Source organism: Xiphophorus maculatus, chromosome 19, assembly GCF_002775205.1.
Source record: "Xiphophorus maculatus strain JP 163 A chromosome 19, X_maculatus-5.0-male, whole genome shotgun sequence".
Lineage (NCBI taxonomy): Eukaryota > Metazoa > Chordata > Actinopteri > Cyprinodontiformes > Poeciliidae > Xiphophorus > Xiphophorus maculatus.
The window spans coordinates 12857357-12873787 of record NC_036461.1 but is presented as its reverse complement, the minus strand read 5'-3'; the positions used below and the strand labels follow the sequence as shown (position 1 = coordinate 12873787).

General features: G+C 39.2%; 2 protein-coding genes across 3 annotated transcripts in view; both read right to left on the bottom strand.

Annotated features, from left to right (window-relative positions):
• Nucleotides 1-905, bottom strand: part of ldlrap1 (low density lipoprotein receptor adaptor protein 1) — a 33220-nt gene extending 32315 nt beyond the window's left edge. Inside the window, exon 1 of one of the 2 annotated variants that reach the window (XM_023352811.1) lies at nt 618-905. In XM_023352811.1, coding sequence (XP_023208579.1) covers nt 618-702 — 85 coding nt within the window. In that variant the 5' untranslated portion in view covers nt 703-905. The remainder of the gene's footprint in view (nt 1-617) is intronic. The other variant, XM_005799129.3, reaches the window with a different exon arrangement.
• Nucleotides 906-3263: 2358 nt separating this feature from the next.
• maco1 (macoilin 1) lies at nt 3264-15596 on the bottom strand. Its single transcript, XM_005799130.3, has 11 exons — nt 15315-15596; nt 14213-14354; nt 12355-12481; nt 11402-11525; nt 10360-10538; nt 8512-9055; nt 7358-7516; nt 7018-7200; nt 6821-6941; nt 5285-5459; nt 3264-5174 (listed from the first exon to the last, which is right to left on the bottom strand). Exons 1-11 carry the CDS (start codon nt 15392-15394, stop codon nt 4972-4974), a joined length of 2037 nt encoding a protein of 678 aa, XP_005799187.1. The 5' UTR covers nt 15395-15596; the 3' UTR covers nt 3264-4971.
• Nucleotides 15597-16431: the final 835 nt, after the last annotated feature.

Here is a 16431-nt window from a genome sequence, read left to right as displayed (position 1 = left end):
CCAGTATGTAGAAAGGTTAAAGTCAAATATCCCACAGGAGAAAACCCTGATGGTTCAGTCGGTCATAAACGGGTCAGAAATTTTCTACATTTAAAAAATTTACCACCAGTCCTTCTGACAGACTCGTGTTTTTTTTTTGTTTTTTTTTGTTTCACATCGAGTATCTCCATAGCAACAGGGCTGCCACGAAGGCGAAGCACATTTCTCTCTCGGTGTGGCTCACAAGTCTGAATCACGGGAGGCTGGAGCTCCCCGCTGAGCCTCTGTTAAACGCCACCAACCACGGCCGGCTGTGGAACCTGACGTGACGGGTAAACTATAGGATTCCCTACAACTTTGGTGCTGCTTCCCTCAGCCCCATCTGGGGTCACAGGCGACTTGTGGAGTTCAGGGAGAAGCTTGCAAAACGAGCCAGCGTTGCGATTAAGTGTCAAGTTCATGTTTCCTGAAGTGTATCTCTGCTCCGCTGGGCTTGTAAACTCACACGCCTCCCCTTCGCGCTGTGAAACATTTTAAAGCCGACAACTGAAGTTGTGAGAGAAAACACACCCTAGCATGGTTACGGCGCCAGCTAACGCTAACGCACAAATGATTGTAACACGTTGAGCAACACTTACTTTTATGTTTGCCTGCTCCCCACGACTGTTTAGCAATGCTCGGGCTCCGTATAATTGCCCTTCCAGCGGATTTCAAAGCGTCCATATCTCAAAACACAAGTGGGGCGAAGAGCCCACCGAGCGCGTCTCCGTCTTGTCGGCTCTCCTCCCTTGATTTTAAAACCCACTCACGCGTGAAAAACTTTTTAAAATATCAATATTCGGCTGTTTTCTTCTCCACTTCGCTCAGCTCGGCTTCACTCGACGGTGGATTATCATGCTCGTCCCCTGGGCGGCGTTATGTATGCAAATTAGCCGGATAACGTGCGTGAGCTGCGCCTGCTTTGTGGCGTTACGCAAGCGGTTGTAGCGGCAGAGGCGGTGATCGCGGCGCGACTGTAGTTGTGACTCGCTGCGAAAGGCGTCGGTTCGGTTCTGCTCCCACCCAGTGTCTTACCTGAGACAAATGAGCCAAACAGGTTGGTTTCTTCGGGTCCCGGAGACGTCATCGGATACGTCATACATGTAGTTGCCTCACCTCCGCAAGGTGGATTTGAAGTCTAAGGTGAAGCTGGTAGGTGCGGTGAGACGCAGGGAAGAAGAGCTGGGTGGGATCACTACATTTATGTGCTATAATATGGTAGGCAAGACTTTTGGATGTTTGGTGATATTGCAATGAACTACTGGTCTATAAGGTAGACAGCTTTCTCGCCATCCGTCTGCCACAAATTTTCTGTCAGATTCTGTGTGCAACTCCAGAACATGTTGATACAACTGTATGGAGCTTTGAAGATTTCATCTGCAATGTATTGGAGTATTATAGTTTTTGTGCTTTCATGAAATGATGTTGTAGGGAAAAGATAGATTAATATGATGCCATTTTTCTTATCAGGTGCATCTGATGATGCTTCTGATGTATAAATATCCTCTTAAAACAGCCTTTACAGTACAGGAAGGACAATCTGGCAACCATATCTTTGAACAAAATTCATTTCACACTGCCTTGAGTATGGCTAACAGTAAATGTTAACAGAAATGACTAAGTATTACTCAGCTTCCAAATGCCGTGAAAGTATAACCATCAAGTATAATTTCTCCTTGACTTCAAACCAAAATAAGCTAAAGAGGCACATTTATAGTTATACCTTACATGTGTTAAGAAATGTTTCCACTCTGTTGGATTTTCCTCTGATAAAATGGTTACTCATGCCATCTTGGGCTTCTTACCAAAAATATTTCAGTTGATACCAATCTACCATACTGCATTACTCTGAGCTTACATCATTAACCTTTAAACAAAAACCACTCAGGAGAAAAGCTTGTGAAAAAAAAATCCAGCTAAACCAGACTTTACATCAGATGACAAGCCCAGAGACATAAGTTCAGGGGGTTAAGACATTCCTGGGGACACATTGTGCAACATTATGGATAACAACAGATTGGATCTAGGCAAGAAGTGACCTTTCTTGCTTTCCCGTCTAATATAATCAGATCCCGTGAGTAGCCAAAGCAATTTAAAGAGCTTGTTATTCTGCTTGGTCATATAGAGTTTTTGTAAAGTGCTGCTGCTGCTTTTCAGCCGGCTGCAGCCTCAGAGACGAGTGAAGTGTGGAAAATTATGCCTTGGATTTTAGAGCAACAGCCTGGGGTAAAAAATTATAGAGGTGTACGTGAACAGGTTTACCAACTTGCAACATCTCCAATTCTTCCCTTTACACACCTGTGTGAGTTGCAGCTGGAAACATGTTAGTATTAATGCAGATTTACTCGGCTTTCTTGATTTTCTGATCATTCCTAAACTAACATTTAGATCCATTCGTTTTAAAATGTAATAGATTTGTAACAAAGCATCACAAATCACCAGCACATAGCTAGTCAAATGCTTCACATTTGTTAAAGCATGATTAAGAGGGAAGGAATGAGGAATTTCTCCCCCAGTTTTCTCGCTGCGCCGGTTTGTCAGGGGTGCTTCAGCATGGCTGGAAAACAGCAGAATGCTGAGCAGAGGGCTTCTTTCATGCATTGTTCTCGTTAGGAAGAGGCTCCTTATCCTCCTGAAAGGGAAGCAAATATGTGCTGGAGGAATTATCACTGAGATCAAAATCTCCCAGTAATAAATGTCTTGTCTTTTCACAACATATCTTGGTATAAAATCAAACACTCAAAAGGTCAAAATCTAAATATGAAACGTAAAAAATGCAGGACTAGGAGGTTCAAAGAAAAACATATTCACGTTCTCCATAAAGGCCCCTCATCTGCACCACTGCTGTAGTCACAAAGCACTAAATAATTGTGCTCAGTAGCACTCAGGAAGATTTTATTAATTTTTTTTTCCTTTTGTCACCGCTAAATGGGATTTTATGGTCTTAAAAAGAGAATAATGGGTCTAGTCAGAGTTAACAAGATCCTGTGTGGACAGTTAATCTGTTTTGATTTGCACTACCTCCTAGTGGTGAAAATAAGATATTGCACTGTAGAATCAAATATTATTTCAAAATTTTTTAGATTTGTTACACATAAAAGCAAAGAGAAGAAATCTGCAGAGAAAAATATATATATACACATCTATAAATATAGAACAAATTAGTTGTAATCTTACAATTTATTCGCTCCATAATGCCTTACAAAATGTTCAGCAAAATGAGTTAAACAAAACCAACAGGTACATAAGTTTGCAAGAAAATTTTTTTATTTCCTGTAAACCTCACAGAGCGAGAGCGCAGCCAAGGTCAGACCTAGGAGAGAACTTAACTGTGACTGTGGGCATAGAAAACAAAAAACAAATAAAACAAGACTTCTGTTTACGTTCACCCATCAGTTGACGGAACAACTGACTGAACTGTAATTTTCACAACATTTTTCCAAGAAGCCGACAACTGCAGTCTGAGTGGGATAACAAGGTAGCAAATGCTTCTCCGTATACAGTAGGTGAACAAAACTTTGTGTGTGTGTGTGTGATAATCATCGTTTCAGGCGACGGTGAAACCACGTCAGACTCGAGCATATTTCTCGAAGAATGCCAGAAATGGGAGCGAGGTGGTTACCCAAGATTCGCTAAAAAGAAACAGCATTTCAATTTGACTACAGAGTTCACAGCAGAACAGGTGACCAAATCCTCTGCCTGGTGAAGATTTCAGTGAGGGGTATTTAACTGGATATTGACAAATATGTGAGCGCAAATGTATTTGCAATACAGTTTTGGAGCACAATTAAGAAAACAGGAAGTCTAAAGTGGAATTATATTTCATTCAAACACTGTCCTGTCCGTCATTGTGGATGTTAAAATGGACTGAACGATTTGGGGTTTCAGGCAGCACAAATGAGCTGTGGTGCTTTCCTTTTCATTTTTTTTTTTATTTAATTACTGATGAATCTGGTTAAAGATCAACAGTCCTTCAAAACTGGGTAATGGAATTTCCTCCCGCTGACTATATGCTAAGAGGAACATTTCCAGCTTGTTAAATATGTCACAACTATTTTAAGAGCGTTTTGGGCCGTGCTTTGTCCTCCCCTCGATGACTTCACGCAGAACACTGTGAAGTCATCATACAAGTAAGCGTGGACCAACCAGCACTCTGAATGAATACTGAGGTTTTCAAATTCACCCCTATGGAAATATTTTCGAGGGAGAAAACTTGGATGGTAGATTTGTTGTTTTTCTTTCCTAATAAAAACTACTTGCATCATTTTATACACGCAACGTTTTCGAGTAAGTACTGAGAAACCATTGCATTCTTAGTCATACTGTAAGTATCTCATAAAGGTCCGGTTCCGATGCAACTTAATCTGCAATTTATTTCAAACTTTGCTTGCATGTCTTTTAGCCATTAGCTTTTAAAGAAAACAAGTACGGTGAAAGAAAACAACTGTTTCTGGTTTTGCAATTAGAGAATACGTTGCTCCATAGGGAAATACATTCCTCTGGTTGTACCACTGGTGCAAAAACCAAGTGCCAAATACATGGAGCTATGAGTCATAGAAGAATGAAGCAAAAGAAACTGATCTGCCTCTCTCCGAAAGCTGGTAGAAGGCAGCAGTGACGGAGGAGCTGAACCCTTGAGATAAAGATACACACCTGAATCTGTGAGGTTTCACTAGACATTTAAATAAAAACAACCGGGGCTTCCTAATTTTCCAGGGGATGTCAGTTTTTAGGTGGTTTTGGGTATTTTCATTTATTTTTTTTTGTCTTTTGTTTTAACTACAACAAACACAGTCACACAATACAACATCCTTCTGACCTGGCAAAAAGAGAGAACAGAAGAAAACTTGAGTTCTCAGCCGCGACATGACGGGGTCTGCAGGAGCAGTAAAAGTGTAGAGAGGGCGGATGGAGGAAAGGGAGGGGCAGAACGGAACAGAAGAGAAAAGGCGTTCACTTTTTGAGGGGCTGGTAAACAGAAGCGTTGGGGTCCAGGCTGGAGGGACTGGTGTCCATGAACTTTGAGGAGTAGTGGGGGGTCACGGGAGTCATGCTGCTGGTGTCGGCCGTGTAAGAGATGCTGGGCATGACGGCCATGACTTCTGCTATCTTCTGCTTCAGGTCTTTGATCTCTTGATCCTTCTGAAGGATCTGACCTAAAAAAACAAAACAAAAAAAAAAAAAACACAATTCATTTACTTCAGTTAAAAAAAACAGTATATCAAAGTTTTATTAAAGGCAACATATTGGGAAATATTTTGCGCACCTTGTGCAATTTCCAGCTGTCTCTTGGCATCTCCAAGTGCAGAGAAGAGGTCCAGTTTGATCCTGGTCTCTGCGCTCAGGCTGTTTTCGAGGTGCTGAGTTTTGTCCTGCATGGCTGACAGTGCTGACATCAGCACCTCTGTGTCTTTTTCGTTTTCCTTATATTTATGGAGTTCCTGGAATATAAACAAGTTATGCACACAAGTTCAGACAATCACCCCAAGATATTTTGTGGAAAAAAATATTAATTTATCCAGTGAAGTATTTGTTTTCACAAACAAGAGGTAAACTGATAATACCTCTTATACCTCTTAACAAGAGAAACAAGAGCAGGACTGCAGAAAATAAGCAGTTTTTAAAAAGAATACATCACAACAGAATTCAGCAGAAATGAATATGAACAGTTTGCAGTTTTTGACATATTTCTAAGATTCTGAAGCATTCAAACTGCAAATTGTTTAACTCAGTGCTTCTCAATTCCGGTCCTCAGGCCCCCCTGCTCTGTATGTTTTAGATGTGTCTCTATTCCAGAACAGCTGATTCAAATGATTGCATAACCATCAAGCAGTGCAGAAGGCTGTTAATCACCCACAGATACAATCCAGGTGTGTGGCAGAAGGGAAACACCTCAAACATGCAGGGAAGGGAAGTGGCGTGAGAACCGGATTGAGAAACACTAACTGCACATGTTTGAGCCCAGTTTCACACTACTGACTCTAAAGGCACGATAGAGATTGGAGCGAATGCAAGGTTAAAACAAACGGTAACTATGACGGTGAAAGTCTTCAGAACTTAACCTGATAGATGTCTGTTTATATGCCCGTTTGGTTTTTGTGCTTTTTCACCAAATGATTCAACGTTTCTTTCTGCCTGAACCAGTTAGGTGTTTTTCCAGACCAGTGACTAAGCATACAATCTGACATCATACTAGCTGAAGCTAATCCAAACACCTTCTCTCTGTGCTCAACAAGATTTTTCTTACTTCTTCACTGTGATGTTGACTGGAATGATTGTGATGGTATAGAGTGTACTGGATTTTGGCGATACAGCACTGTAGTTGGTACATGGGTGAATGTAGATTTTTATCTTGATTTGACAACAACAATTTAAAACAAATACAAAAGCTGGCCATAAAATCTTGCTTTAAAGAAGACAAATTACATCTGAAGTGAGTTTAAGTAATTTCCCACAAGGGTTTGGCTAATCTAGACTGCTTATGTGCATAGAATAATACAAATAAAAGAGAGAGATGGATGATTAAAGGCTCTTGCATTGTTTTCTAAATCTGTAAAATAATGGTAATTTCAACATTTTCTATTTTGTTTTTTGGACTCAACTTTGTTTCTATTGATACTGTAAGCTGATGAAAATGCAGAAAGAAGAACTAAAAACCAGCACTTTTAAACAGATGAATTCTGGCTTCCCATAATCAAACAGGATAATGAAACAACTCAGAACTGCCAGAGCTGATTATACTCGAGACGGTAAACATGTAAACTGAATTTCCTGCTACCTCTTGGCACTGAGTAATGCCTACCTGAACTTTTAATTCAAGATCCCGTATCTGCTCCTCTTTCAGCTTGATGTCCATTGTTAATTTTTTACCCTCTGCTTCTAATTCAGAGATTCGCCGCCGCAGCGTGTCTGTGCACTCCCCTCTGGAAAAAGAAGCAGAAAAAAATTCAGTGAATCTCAGGGATAAACACTGGAGGAGAAAGTGAGATTGCAACATACCTAGATGCTGCTGCTAGCGCCACTGCTCTGGCCGCTGTGGCCTCCTCTAATTTCTTTCTCTTCTTTTCTTCTGTGAGCTGCTTCTCTGCTGCTGCTCGGGCCTCCTGTTCTGCTTTGAGCCTCTTCTCTAATTGGCCGACTGTCTGTTTGTCCTTTTGTTTCGCCTGCACAGCATTGTGAAGCCTAGTACATTGAAGAACACAGAACACATTTGGCAACTTGACATAAAATACCCATTGTCCACAAGACATTCCCACAATTTCAGAACAATATTTCCTAACTTTTTTAGGCCTCACTACCCTAACTGTTTACAGATTTCGCAAAGAGTTGTGCAACTTACTTGTTCTGCAGCAGCTCGTTTTCCTGGCGCAACTGGCCCAGCTCGGTGCGTATGGAGCGCTCAGCGCTGCCCAGCGAGCCAATCTGGCTGCGGAGGTCCTGCTCAACCTGCCGGCTGGCCTGCAGGTCCGCCTTCAGCTTTTTAATGTCTTGCTCCAGTCTGTGCCAGGTGGGGGGTGAAAACAGAAGATACGCTTATTTGTAGGAAACTTTTTTTTTTTTTTTTTGGTAAACATTGTTCCTCCAGAGAAGTTGATGTTCTGGAACAGCAGATAAGAGAAACAAAAGTACCAAGCCTACAAAATTAAGTTTAAAGTATGAAAATTCTCAAATGTCAGAAGTTTGTTATTATGGGCTGAACTTCCCAGAGTGGTGATTGTATTTGATTGTTTTTTTTTTTTTTGCAGATCTGTCTAAGGTTTAGTAAAAAAGTTAACTGTAAATATCCTGCAGATATTTTTACATCTCACTTTAAAGGTGGAATCTACAAAACTACAGACATTGAAAATATGGAAGATTTTAGAAATAGGGCAGTAAACAGGACAGTCTTAAAAACCAAACATTTTTCCAGTATTTGTTTCATTTTGTCAGCTGTTACCCAGATGCAGCCTAGGTATCTACAACCATCCCATCCTAAATGGCATTAAAGAAAGAAAGAGATACACCAAGCAGCAGGTTACTTCAGAAAATAAAAGAATTGCAAGATTATTGCCATCAATGCCTATGTTGTGCCAGAGAATCAAGGTTCACGGTGTAGGTTGATGTGTTTTGAGTGAAGGTGTTGTAGATTTTCTTTTTTAGTCTTGGTGAAATATGAATTGGGGGGAAAAAAGTTTCTGGTTTTCAATTAGAGGAAGTAAAGGAGAAGCTGGCTCATTCCAATCTATGGAATATCCAATACTTTTCTTTTTCCAAGAAATGTAACTAAACAGTTAAAACTTGCATTCAGTTCTCTGCTCCAACAATATTAAACTCTAACAAACAAAAAGTGGGATTTATTTAAAAGTGGACCGCACTAAAGGAAAGGCCAGACTGAACATCTATTTGTCTGAAGCTCAAAACCAACATTGTACTAAAGATGGCAAACATTACAAATATACACTTTGTTTAATAGCATAGAGCTATAAACTGTTAGTGGGTGGAAGCGCTTCATACCTAACAAGTGCTTCTGGCTTCTTCAGCTCGTTGTTGGGGATGCAGTTGTCGGTGGGGTCCCTGTGGGAACCACCCGACGTCCCTTTCCCCACCGTTAACTTGTGCTTCTTCTCGTTCTTTCCTGCAGAAGACGGCTGTGCCGAGGTGGGTACGCTGCCGTTGGTGGCGCTGTGGCCACACGGCAGGGAATTGAGCATTACGGGGTTGGTGTTAGTATTTTTGTAATTTTTGGAGGAGTTTGACGATGAAGATGAACAGGAGGAATTGTTGTCCTCTTTAAGCAACAGGTTCTCTGTGCTGCCCAGCTCTGTGGTCAGTCTCTTGTTGTTTATATGTTTCTCCATGTACTCCACCTCCTGCAATTTAGAGTCCACCGATGACGGCAGGATGCTGTTGTGTTGCTTTTTCATATCCCCGCTGCTCCTTCCTTCTTTCCCTTTTTCTTTATACTCCAGTTCCGGTAATGGCACAGATGTCTTTTTATTGGCTGGGGTGCCATTCTGTGACACTTGAGGTGTGTCCACTTCAGATATTCCTTTAGTTGCTGTTTCACAAAATGGGAAAAGATGAGAAGATAAATATTTGACAATATTATTCATATTTGCACTGTCATTTATCATCTATGTTTTTTGTTTTTTTTAAAAAAAAGATGCAGGTGTCTTGCATCTTAAATAACCCTGATCAGTGAAAAATGTTACACAAATTTCCAGTTTTGTATGAAAACAATCATATCACTTTTATTTATCCATCTTATTTAATTAAATGAGTTCTCATGTTCAGTATGTGCACAGTATTTGCTTAAACTGTGCAGCAGGTGCACTTGCAACCACAGATTCTGAATAGAAAAGGAAGGCCCATGCTTCAGGTATTAACATGCACATTGCTATGGGGAAAAAAAACCTCAGAAAACTTCTGTTTTCACCACCTTATTATATTGACATGTTTCAGAACATTAAACAAACTTTGATGTCAAGGATTATCTGATTAAGTGCAACATGCAGTTTACAATGAAGGAATTTAAATTCATAAAGGGAGTAAAAGCTATCCAAACCAGCCTGCTCCTTTGTGGAAATATTTGCTCTGTGTATCTACAAAGGAGCTGCACAATATTTGCTAAAACCATGTTGGCCCTGAATTGTTAAGCAAAGTAAATGCACTGATTCATGCAAAGGTAAACTAGCGCTGTGGCGCTATGGCGATTGCACAGTGTCTGTGGGATCAGATGACTACTGACACACACCACTCCTTGCCATAACAAAAACTGAACAGGTTAAAAAGCTCACTGGACTTAACCCTGAGGGAATGGTGACCCTTCAAAACAAGGCATCACAGAGCACTGCAGGCTTAGCCCTATAGAAAGGCGACTGTCTGATACACAGATTATGTGTAACACTCTACATCAGCTTAATGAGCTTTATTATCAGCCGAAGGCAGGAAGAAGTTCTGAGGGAGGCTTGTGTTTGTTGATTTAATCAAAACATTTTTGTAAAATGAAGTTCTCATCTGTTCCTGACTGAAGTGTTGCTCAACATACTTCATGTTGTCAGGCATACCCTATTTAAATGATATTCAAATTTTGCTTGGTGATTTCAAACATTTAGTTGCAAAATCTGAAAACAAATCCGCAAAAGGGACAAATACTTTTTTTATGGCACATTTTATTACTACTTCCTTCTGAACATGTTCAAACTGTTAAGCTAACAGGTAACTATTAAATTTCATATCGTAAAGCAGACTCCAGAATGATGCTTCATCAACATTCCAAGAAAATCTGTTTTTATGAATCAGTAACACTTCTGAATCTGGGAATCTCCCATCAACACAAAGAACTTTAGGTCAGACTCTTACTTTCTTCTGCTTCCCTCTCTTGCCTTTGAAGCATCTGTTGCTCCAGAGGCAGAGCCTGCTGTAGAAGTTGCATATAAAACTCATTCTCCTTCTGCACCTCCTTCTGCTTCCGGAGACGCATTTTATAACTGACGTAGCTCTTGAAGCCGAAGCCCAGCGTGACTACGGGATAGCCAATGCTATAGAGATAGATGCAGAGAAGTCTTGTTTAATTCAGAGCAATAATGACTCTAAACACACAATAGTATTCATATCACTTGAACTTTTTAAGATGCTGTCATAAAGCAACCACAAAGTGTAATTAATCAACACAAAATAGTATGCAATTGTGAAATGAAAAGGAAATAAAACTTTGTTTTCATAAACAAAAAAATCTTCAGGGGTTTGTTAGAGAACTTCAGCAAACAAACAGAATTATGCAGACCAAGGAACACAGTAAAGAAGTCAGGAAGAACGTTCTGAAGAAGTATAAAGCAGAATTAGGTTATAAAACAATATCTCAAAACACAAACAATAGGCTGACAACCTTGGTCAAATATGTAAAAAAAAAAAATAGACTGCAGCAAACCTTCTTTCAAATGGTTCAGAAAATATAATTAGAAATTGTAAATATAATGTAAAATAAATAATAAAGCACAAACCATAGAATTAGACTTTATAGATCTACCCTTATGGGTCAACCACATTTTATCAGTACCCGATCTAGAATTGTTTTCAATATTGGGACTGATAAAGATATTAATATTGGATCAGTCCATCTCTACAACAAACCAATAGTATAAAAGTTAATCCACAGTAAGAAAACAAATAAGGAAATCATTGGTTTCCAAAAACCAAGCCAAACTTTTTTTTTCCAAAACAGCTGACAAATATGTATTACTCTACCTATTTGTGGCCAAAAAAGGTATAACAAAATGGCCCATTAAAATCTGCATAATTAGTATTTACAAAAATAAAAGCACCAGCAGTATGACAGCATTAGAACATGGTTTTTAACTCATAAGGTACACTTCCCGTTGATAAAAACAGAAGTGACGCTCACCAGTGTGCAGCAAAAGGACGGCATAAGTCCACATGGAAATTTTTCAGGTCTTTGAATCTGATGGCCGCCTCTATGTACACAAATAGTATCCATAGAGACACAGTCGGGAGACACACACCCCTCTCTGCATCAAGGAAACAAAGCACAACAAGTGTCAGAATCTCATTTTAAACTTGAGGGATTAAAAGTGGGTAAAATTGTTTAAATAAAAATATAAACCTGTTAAATACAGCCAGGTAGGATTTTCACATAAAAAAAAACATATGTAAACATTTTTGTAATACGGATCTATAATTTGTCTTCTGATTTCCATCACTGCACTATTATTAGTAAGGATTTAGTGTGCCCTGAAGTAGACTCAACCCATTGTTTCTTAACAGCACTGCACTCCAAACATTCAACACCAAGCTGTTTGGTGCAACAAGATATTTATACTCCTATGACATGCTGAGAGTCTGAATGTCACTGGCGAGTTCAGAAAGCAACTGGGAACCACTGCGTCCCTCCCACCAACTGGCTCTTGGATTTCAATCCGACACCTGGCCTTTGGTCAACTCAGGCAGACGCCACTAAATCAGTCTGACAGGTAATCTGCAGAGCGTAGCTCGCTTATACCCACCATTCAAATTTTTCTGAAATAAATCTTGTTTGCAAGCAAGCAAACACAATAATGAGCAGTGGATTTAAACAATACCCACTTCTCTTTTTGGAAAGTATTCAAATGAGACTTTGATGGGAAACAAGAAAAAGGATGTCTAGTACATCTCACAAATGAACTGATATTGTCTTCCTTATTTTGACAGCTAAAAAGAAATGAAAGTCTCTGCCAAAAGATCTGATTGGCAGAAGAAACCTGGCAGAAAAAAATCTGAATTTCTTGAATTTTCACCTGGGTCCGATCCAACATTGAAACTAGGAAATGTTAAGAAAATCAAAACATGGAGAACACTTACCTGTATGCCAAACATACTGCACCCACACATAGGTACTGGCAGCAAAGAATAGCCATTGCACCGGGATGAAGAGGAGGCAAATGATGTCCGAGGTAAACGCCACACAAACAAAGAATACTGAAAACGCCTGAGACAGAAAGGAGGGGTGATAAGAAAACAGACAAAAGCCTTTTAATATTTGTAATCATGCTTACAGATCTAAAGGAGAATAATTAAATTGTTTTACAAAAGGCTAAAAAAGTGGAAAAGATTATTTCACTGATTTTTATAACTCTGAAAGAGATCATTTAGTTAACCATTGAAGCTTATGTTACTACAGTACAATATCTTCGGTTCTCTGTCTAGCATCATATTGAGAAACAGCAACACAAACAAACACCTACACAAAACATTTTAACAAGAACATGCTGTACACGAGCTTAATGCATCAAAGGCAGAGTAGAGCTAGTATAACTCTACTCTGTGTATATATATTCACATTATGAATATATAAACATGACTACAGAAGTGCAGCCCTGGTCAGAGCTAAACTTTGTCATCAGATAGGAAAAGGCAGCGAATGAGATTTATAAAAACAAAAGCATGTTTTTGAGATTAAGTGAATTTAATTGAAATTACAGCAACACAATCAAACAATGCTAAAAGTAATGATTATGGAATTTATTGTGGTGGTTCTTTTTTTCCCCACACACACCCACAGCATACGACAAGAAATTTGGCACACCACATTTGGCAAACAGCTTTTCTTTATTTTATTTTTGTAGTAAATAAAAGCTAAAATTTACGCCAGGCGTACTTTTGGCCATGTCTCTACAAGTAATGCTATAACAATAACAAAGGTTTGTTGAGAAGTGACTGGGTGCATGGGTGAAAGTGAAACTCTTTCAGATAAACGTTTGGTACAACTAATTCTCTATCTATGTCTCTAAATTCCCCTAAGCGCCAGAAAAGGAACTCAAGAAGATGTTCATGCAGAAAGACAACAAGAAAAATTACTTTAAATTCAATGACCTGATAAAACTAGCTGGGTTTCCCCAAATGCATACTTTGAATGTGTGTATATCACTGGGCTGACTTGACTTTATATTTCTGCACATAAATCAGATCTATATGTCTTGCAAAGTGCCTTTGTTGTGAATTGGTGTTTATAAATATTAATAAACTGAAATCTTTTAATTGATGTTAAGGATTTACATGGTGTTGCTCTCTTTGTTTGCTGTTTTGTATTTTATCTACTTATGTATCACTTTGTACCCCAAGAGAACATTTTTGAAGCTACTTATTCTCCTTTAACCTCTTTGCCGTTTGGTCTACTTTAACCCATTTCTTCAGGTTCAAAATGGATCAATCTGTTCCACAATGTTTCATCACAGATATGAGTCAATACCCACCAGCCAGTGAGATGCTGTGAACCCAATTTGATTGAGAATTTAAAGTAATTTTCTATAATTTACTCAAAGTCTATTGAAAGGAAATGTGACTCTAATGACTCTAATGGTAATATCATAAACTGGTACACAGTGGTCTATCCGTTTGTTTAAAATGGATTTTAAAAAATTGATTGTTTTCTTGCTCGAAATAGAAGGGAGGGACAAAGTGACCCAGAGCCTATTTATAACATCTATACTAAATGTTTATGCTTGTTTAATGTCTGCCAAACATCCAGTTTTTAATCCACCAGGCTGACACACTAATATGCACATTAGTGTCTTAGTTGTGAGAGTTATTTATGATTTCTCAAAGTCTTTTGTAAAATTGGTTTTCTGGGACCATACCAAGGTTGAGTTCATGCTTTTCATTCAGTTTTATGTAAAAAAAAAAAAGACAAATTTGCAAATCCTAATCCAGAGCAACTCACCAGTCCCTGGTATCTGAAGGAGTCGTACACACTCCGCATGAAGAGCCAAAATGGCCAGAGGTACTCAAACCTGAACTCAAGCACAAAGTCTGCCAGCAGCACCAGAGCCCACACAACCAGGAACTTCAGGTACAGGAAGGTACTAAAAAAAAAAAGGAGAGTCATATCTTAGCTTGAAAACACAAAACATGATTTTGAACAATGCTAATAGCAATCCTAGACTTTGGCACTTAAAACACTGTAGTTCCCTTATGTTTTTTTTACTTGCATACACAAACTTGGCATCATGTTAAGTTCTTTTAATGCACTTTCAAATCCTATTGTCTTTACATAACTACTTTGAATGAATACATTCATACTGACTCATGTGTATGGGATGAAGCCTGGCAGAATAATTTAAGGGATGCACTTAGTTCAAGCATCTAATGTTAAATAATATATAAAATACAGACATACTAATGAAACCTTCTAAGAGTTTGGCCAAGACATGTTAACGATTATCAGGGTATGACAGGGTTACTTCTTGAGGGTTGTCCTAACTCATTAATGCTGTATTTTTTTCGCCTTTTTCATTTTAAAAACCATATTTATTTCTATGATTAAAGCTGATTTGTAAGCCTTTTACTATTTCATGATGTGGGCACCATCTCAATAATTTAAAGGCTGCTCCATATCTCGATGCTCAACTAGCGGCTGTTGACTGATCAGGTATAAATATAGGAAGTCACACAAAGGTGGAACCTGTCAGGTTCAGTTTGGACAGCTCAAGAGACCTACAAAGCCCTCCTCTGAGGTTGCTAAACAGGAAGCAGCTACATTTGACAGCACCAAGGGATGAAACTTTAACATTCAAAACGTTAACCTGGGCTGTTTGGTTACGATAACCCACATAGCTACAATAAAATAAACATAATGACATGGCTCAAAACAGGCTGTACTGGGGCCTAGCAGCTCAGTTAGCTCAACTGCTAATGTTACCTGCTGGTGTGCAGCGAAAAAACTATAGCTAGCTTCAGTAACAGCCTGTCCCGCCGAAGTAGCTCACTCTACGGGGACCAAACCTCGCCAGAGTCGTGGTGGAGACTTGTTCCGTATAAGTTACCTGCCGTATATCCCCTCGGCGATTCGGTTCCGTTTTAACGGCCGTCTTAGTTTGCTGCAGTCCGCATTGCGCCGCTTCATCCTCCTCCCCTTGGCTTCGGCCTTCGAGTAACAGCTGTAATCTTATCCAGTTTTCTTGCGTATACTGACAATGATAATAGATAAAATGCCTGTGGTGTGTGTTGCTGTTGTTATTATTATTCCCCCCCGCTGAACACAAAGAAATAAATAAAGGACTCAGTTCGGGATCCTCCTCTTTTTCTCTTAGCGCACGCTCAATAAGCGCAAACCGCGCTGTGTTATACATACGTGACGTTGACAGACTTACCGGACATCCAATCAGCATTTCCACCGAGGCTTTCTTGTTTAACTGACGGACCTGTTAGCCAATCACATTTCACCAAAGAAGCTCGCTCAGCTCTCTTCTGTCACAAACAACGGTGGCAAGCCATGAAAACTCCGTTTGGAAGGTCTCGCCAATCAGCCAATCACATCTTTACAAATAAATCCGGCATAGCTGATTAACCAACCAAATACCGGAAGGGGCGGGATATTTTATGGAGGCTTTTGGGTTTATTATGAGAAAAATATGCAGTGTTTGGTACAAAATTCTCTTTGTGTGACTTACAAAAAACCCCATTCCAACAGCTGGAGCTATTTATATCAGTGCCTTTGTGAGCGGGTCGTTGAGGGACTGGGCCCAAGGCGCTGAATGCCTCTATGCTTTGTGAAAGGTTAAAAAGTGTGCACAGAGAAAACAAACGTGCCGGAAAAGAGGGCTAATTTTTATTGCACGCGAAAAACAAGTTAAAAAAACGTTCCTATATGTAATAAAGGGCAGATGGTGGGAATTGTCCATTTTGAAAATGCTTAATTAAATTAACTCTTCTCAATGAATCAATTAGTTTTTGTAATCTGTTGATTTAATTATTGAAACTCATTAATATAATTGAATTGCATCTAATAAAGAAGTCTTTCACATTTATTAAAAATGCTAAGAGTGTTACTTTAAATTTGAAACATTTATTGAAAGTAAAAAAAGAACCAAAGTATTTTATTTTTGTAAAATAGTTATTGCAGCAGTTTGTATTAAATTGCTCATTTTTTTCAGAATTGAT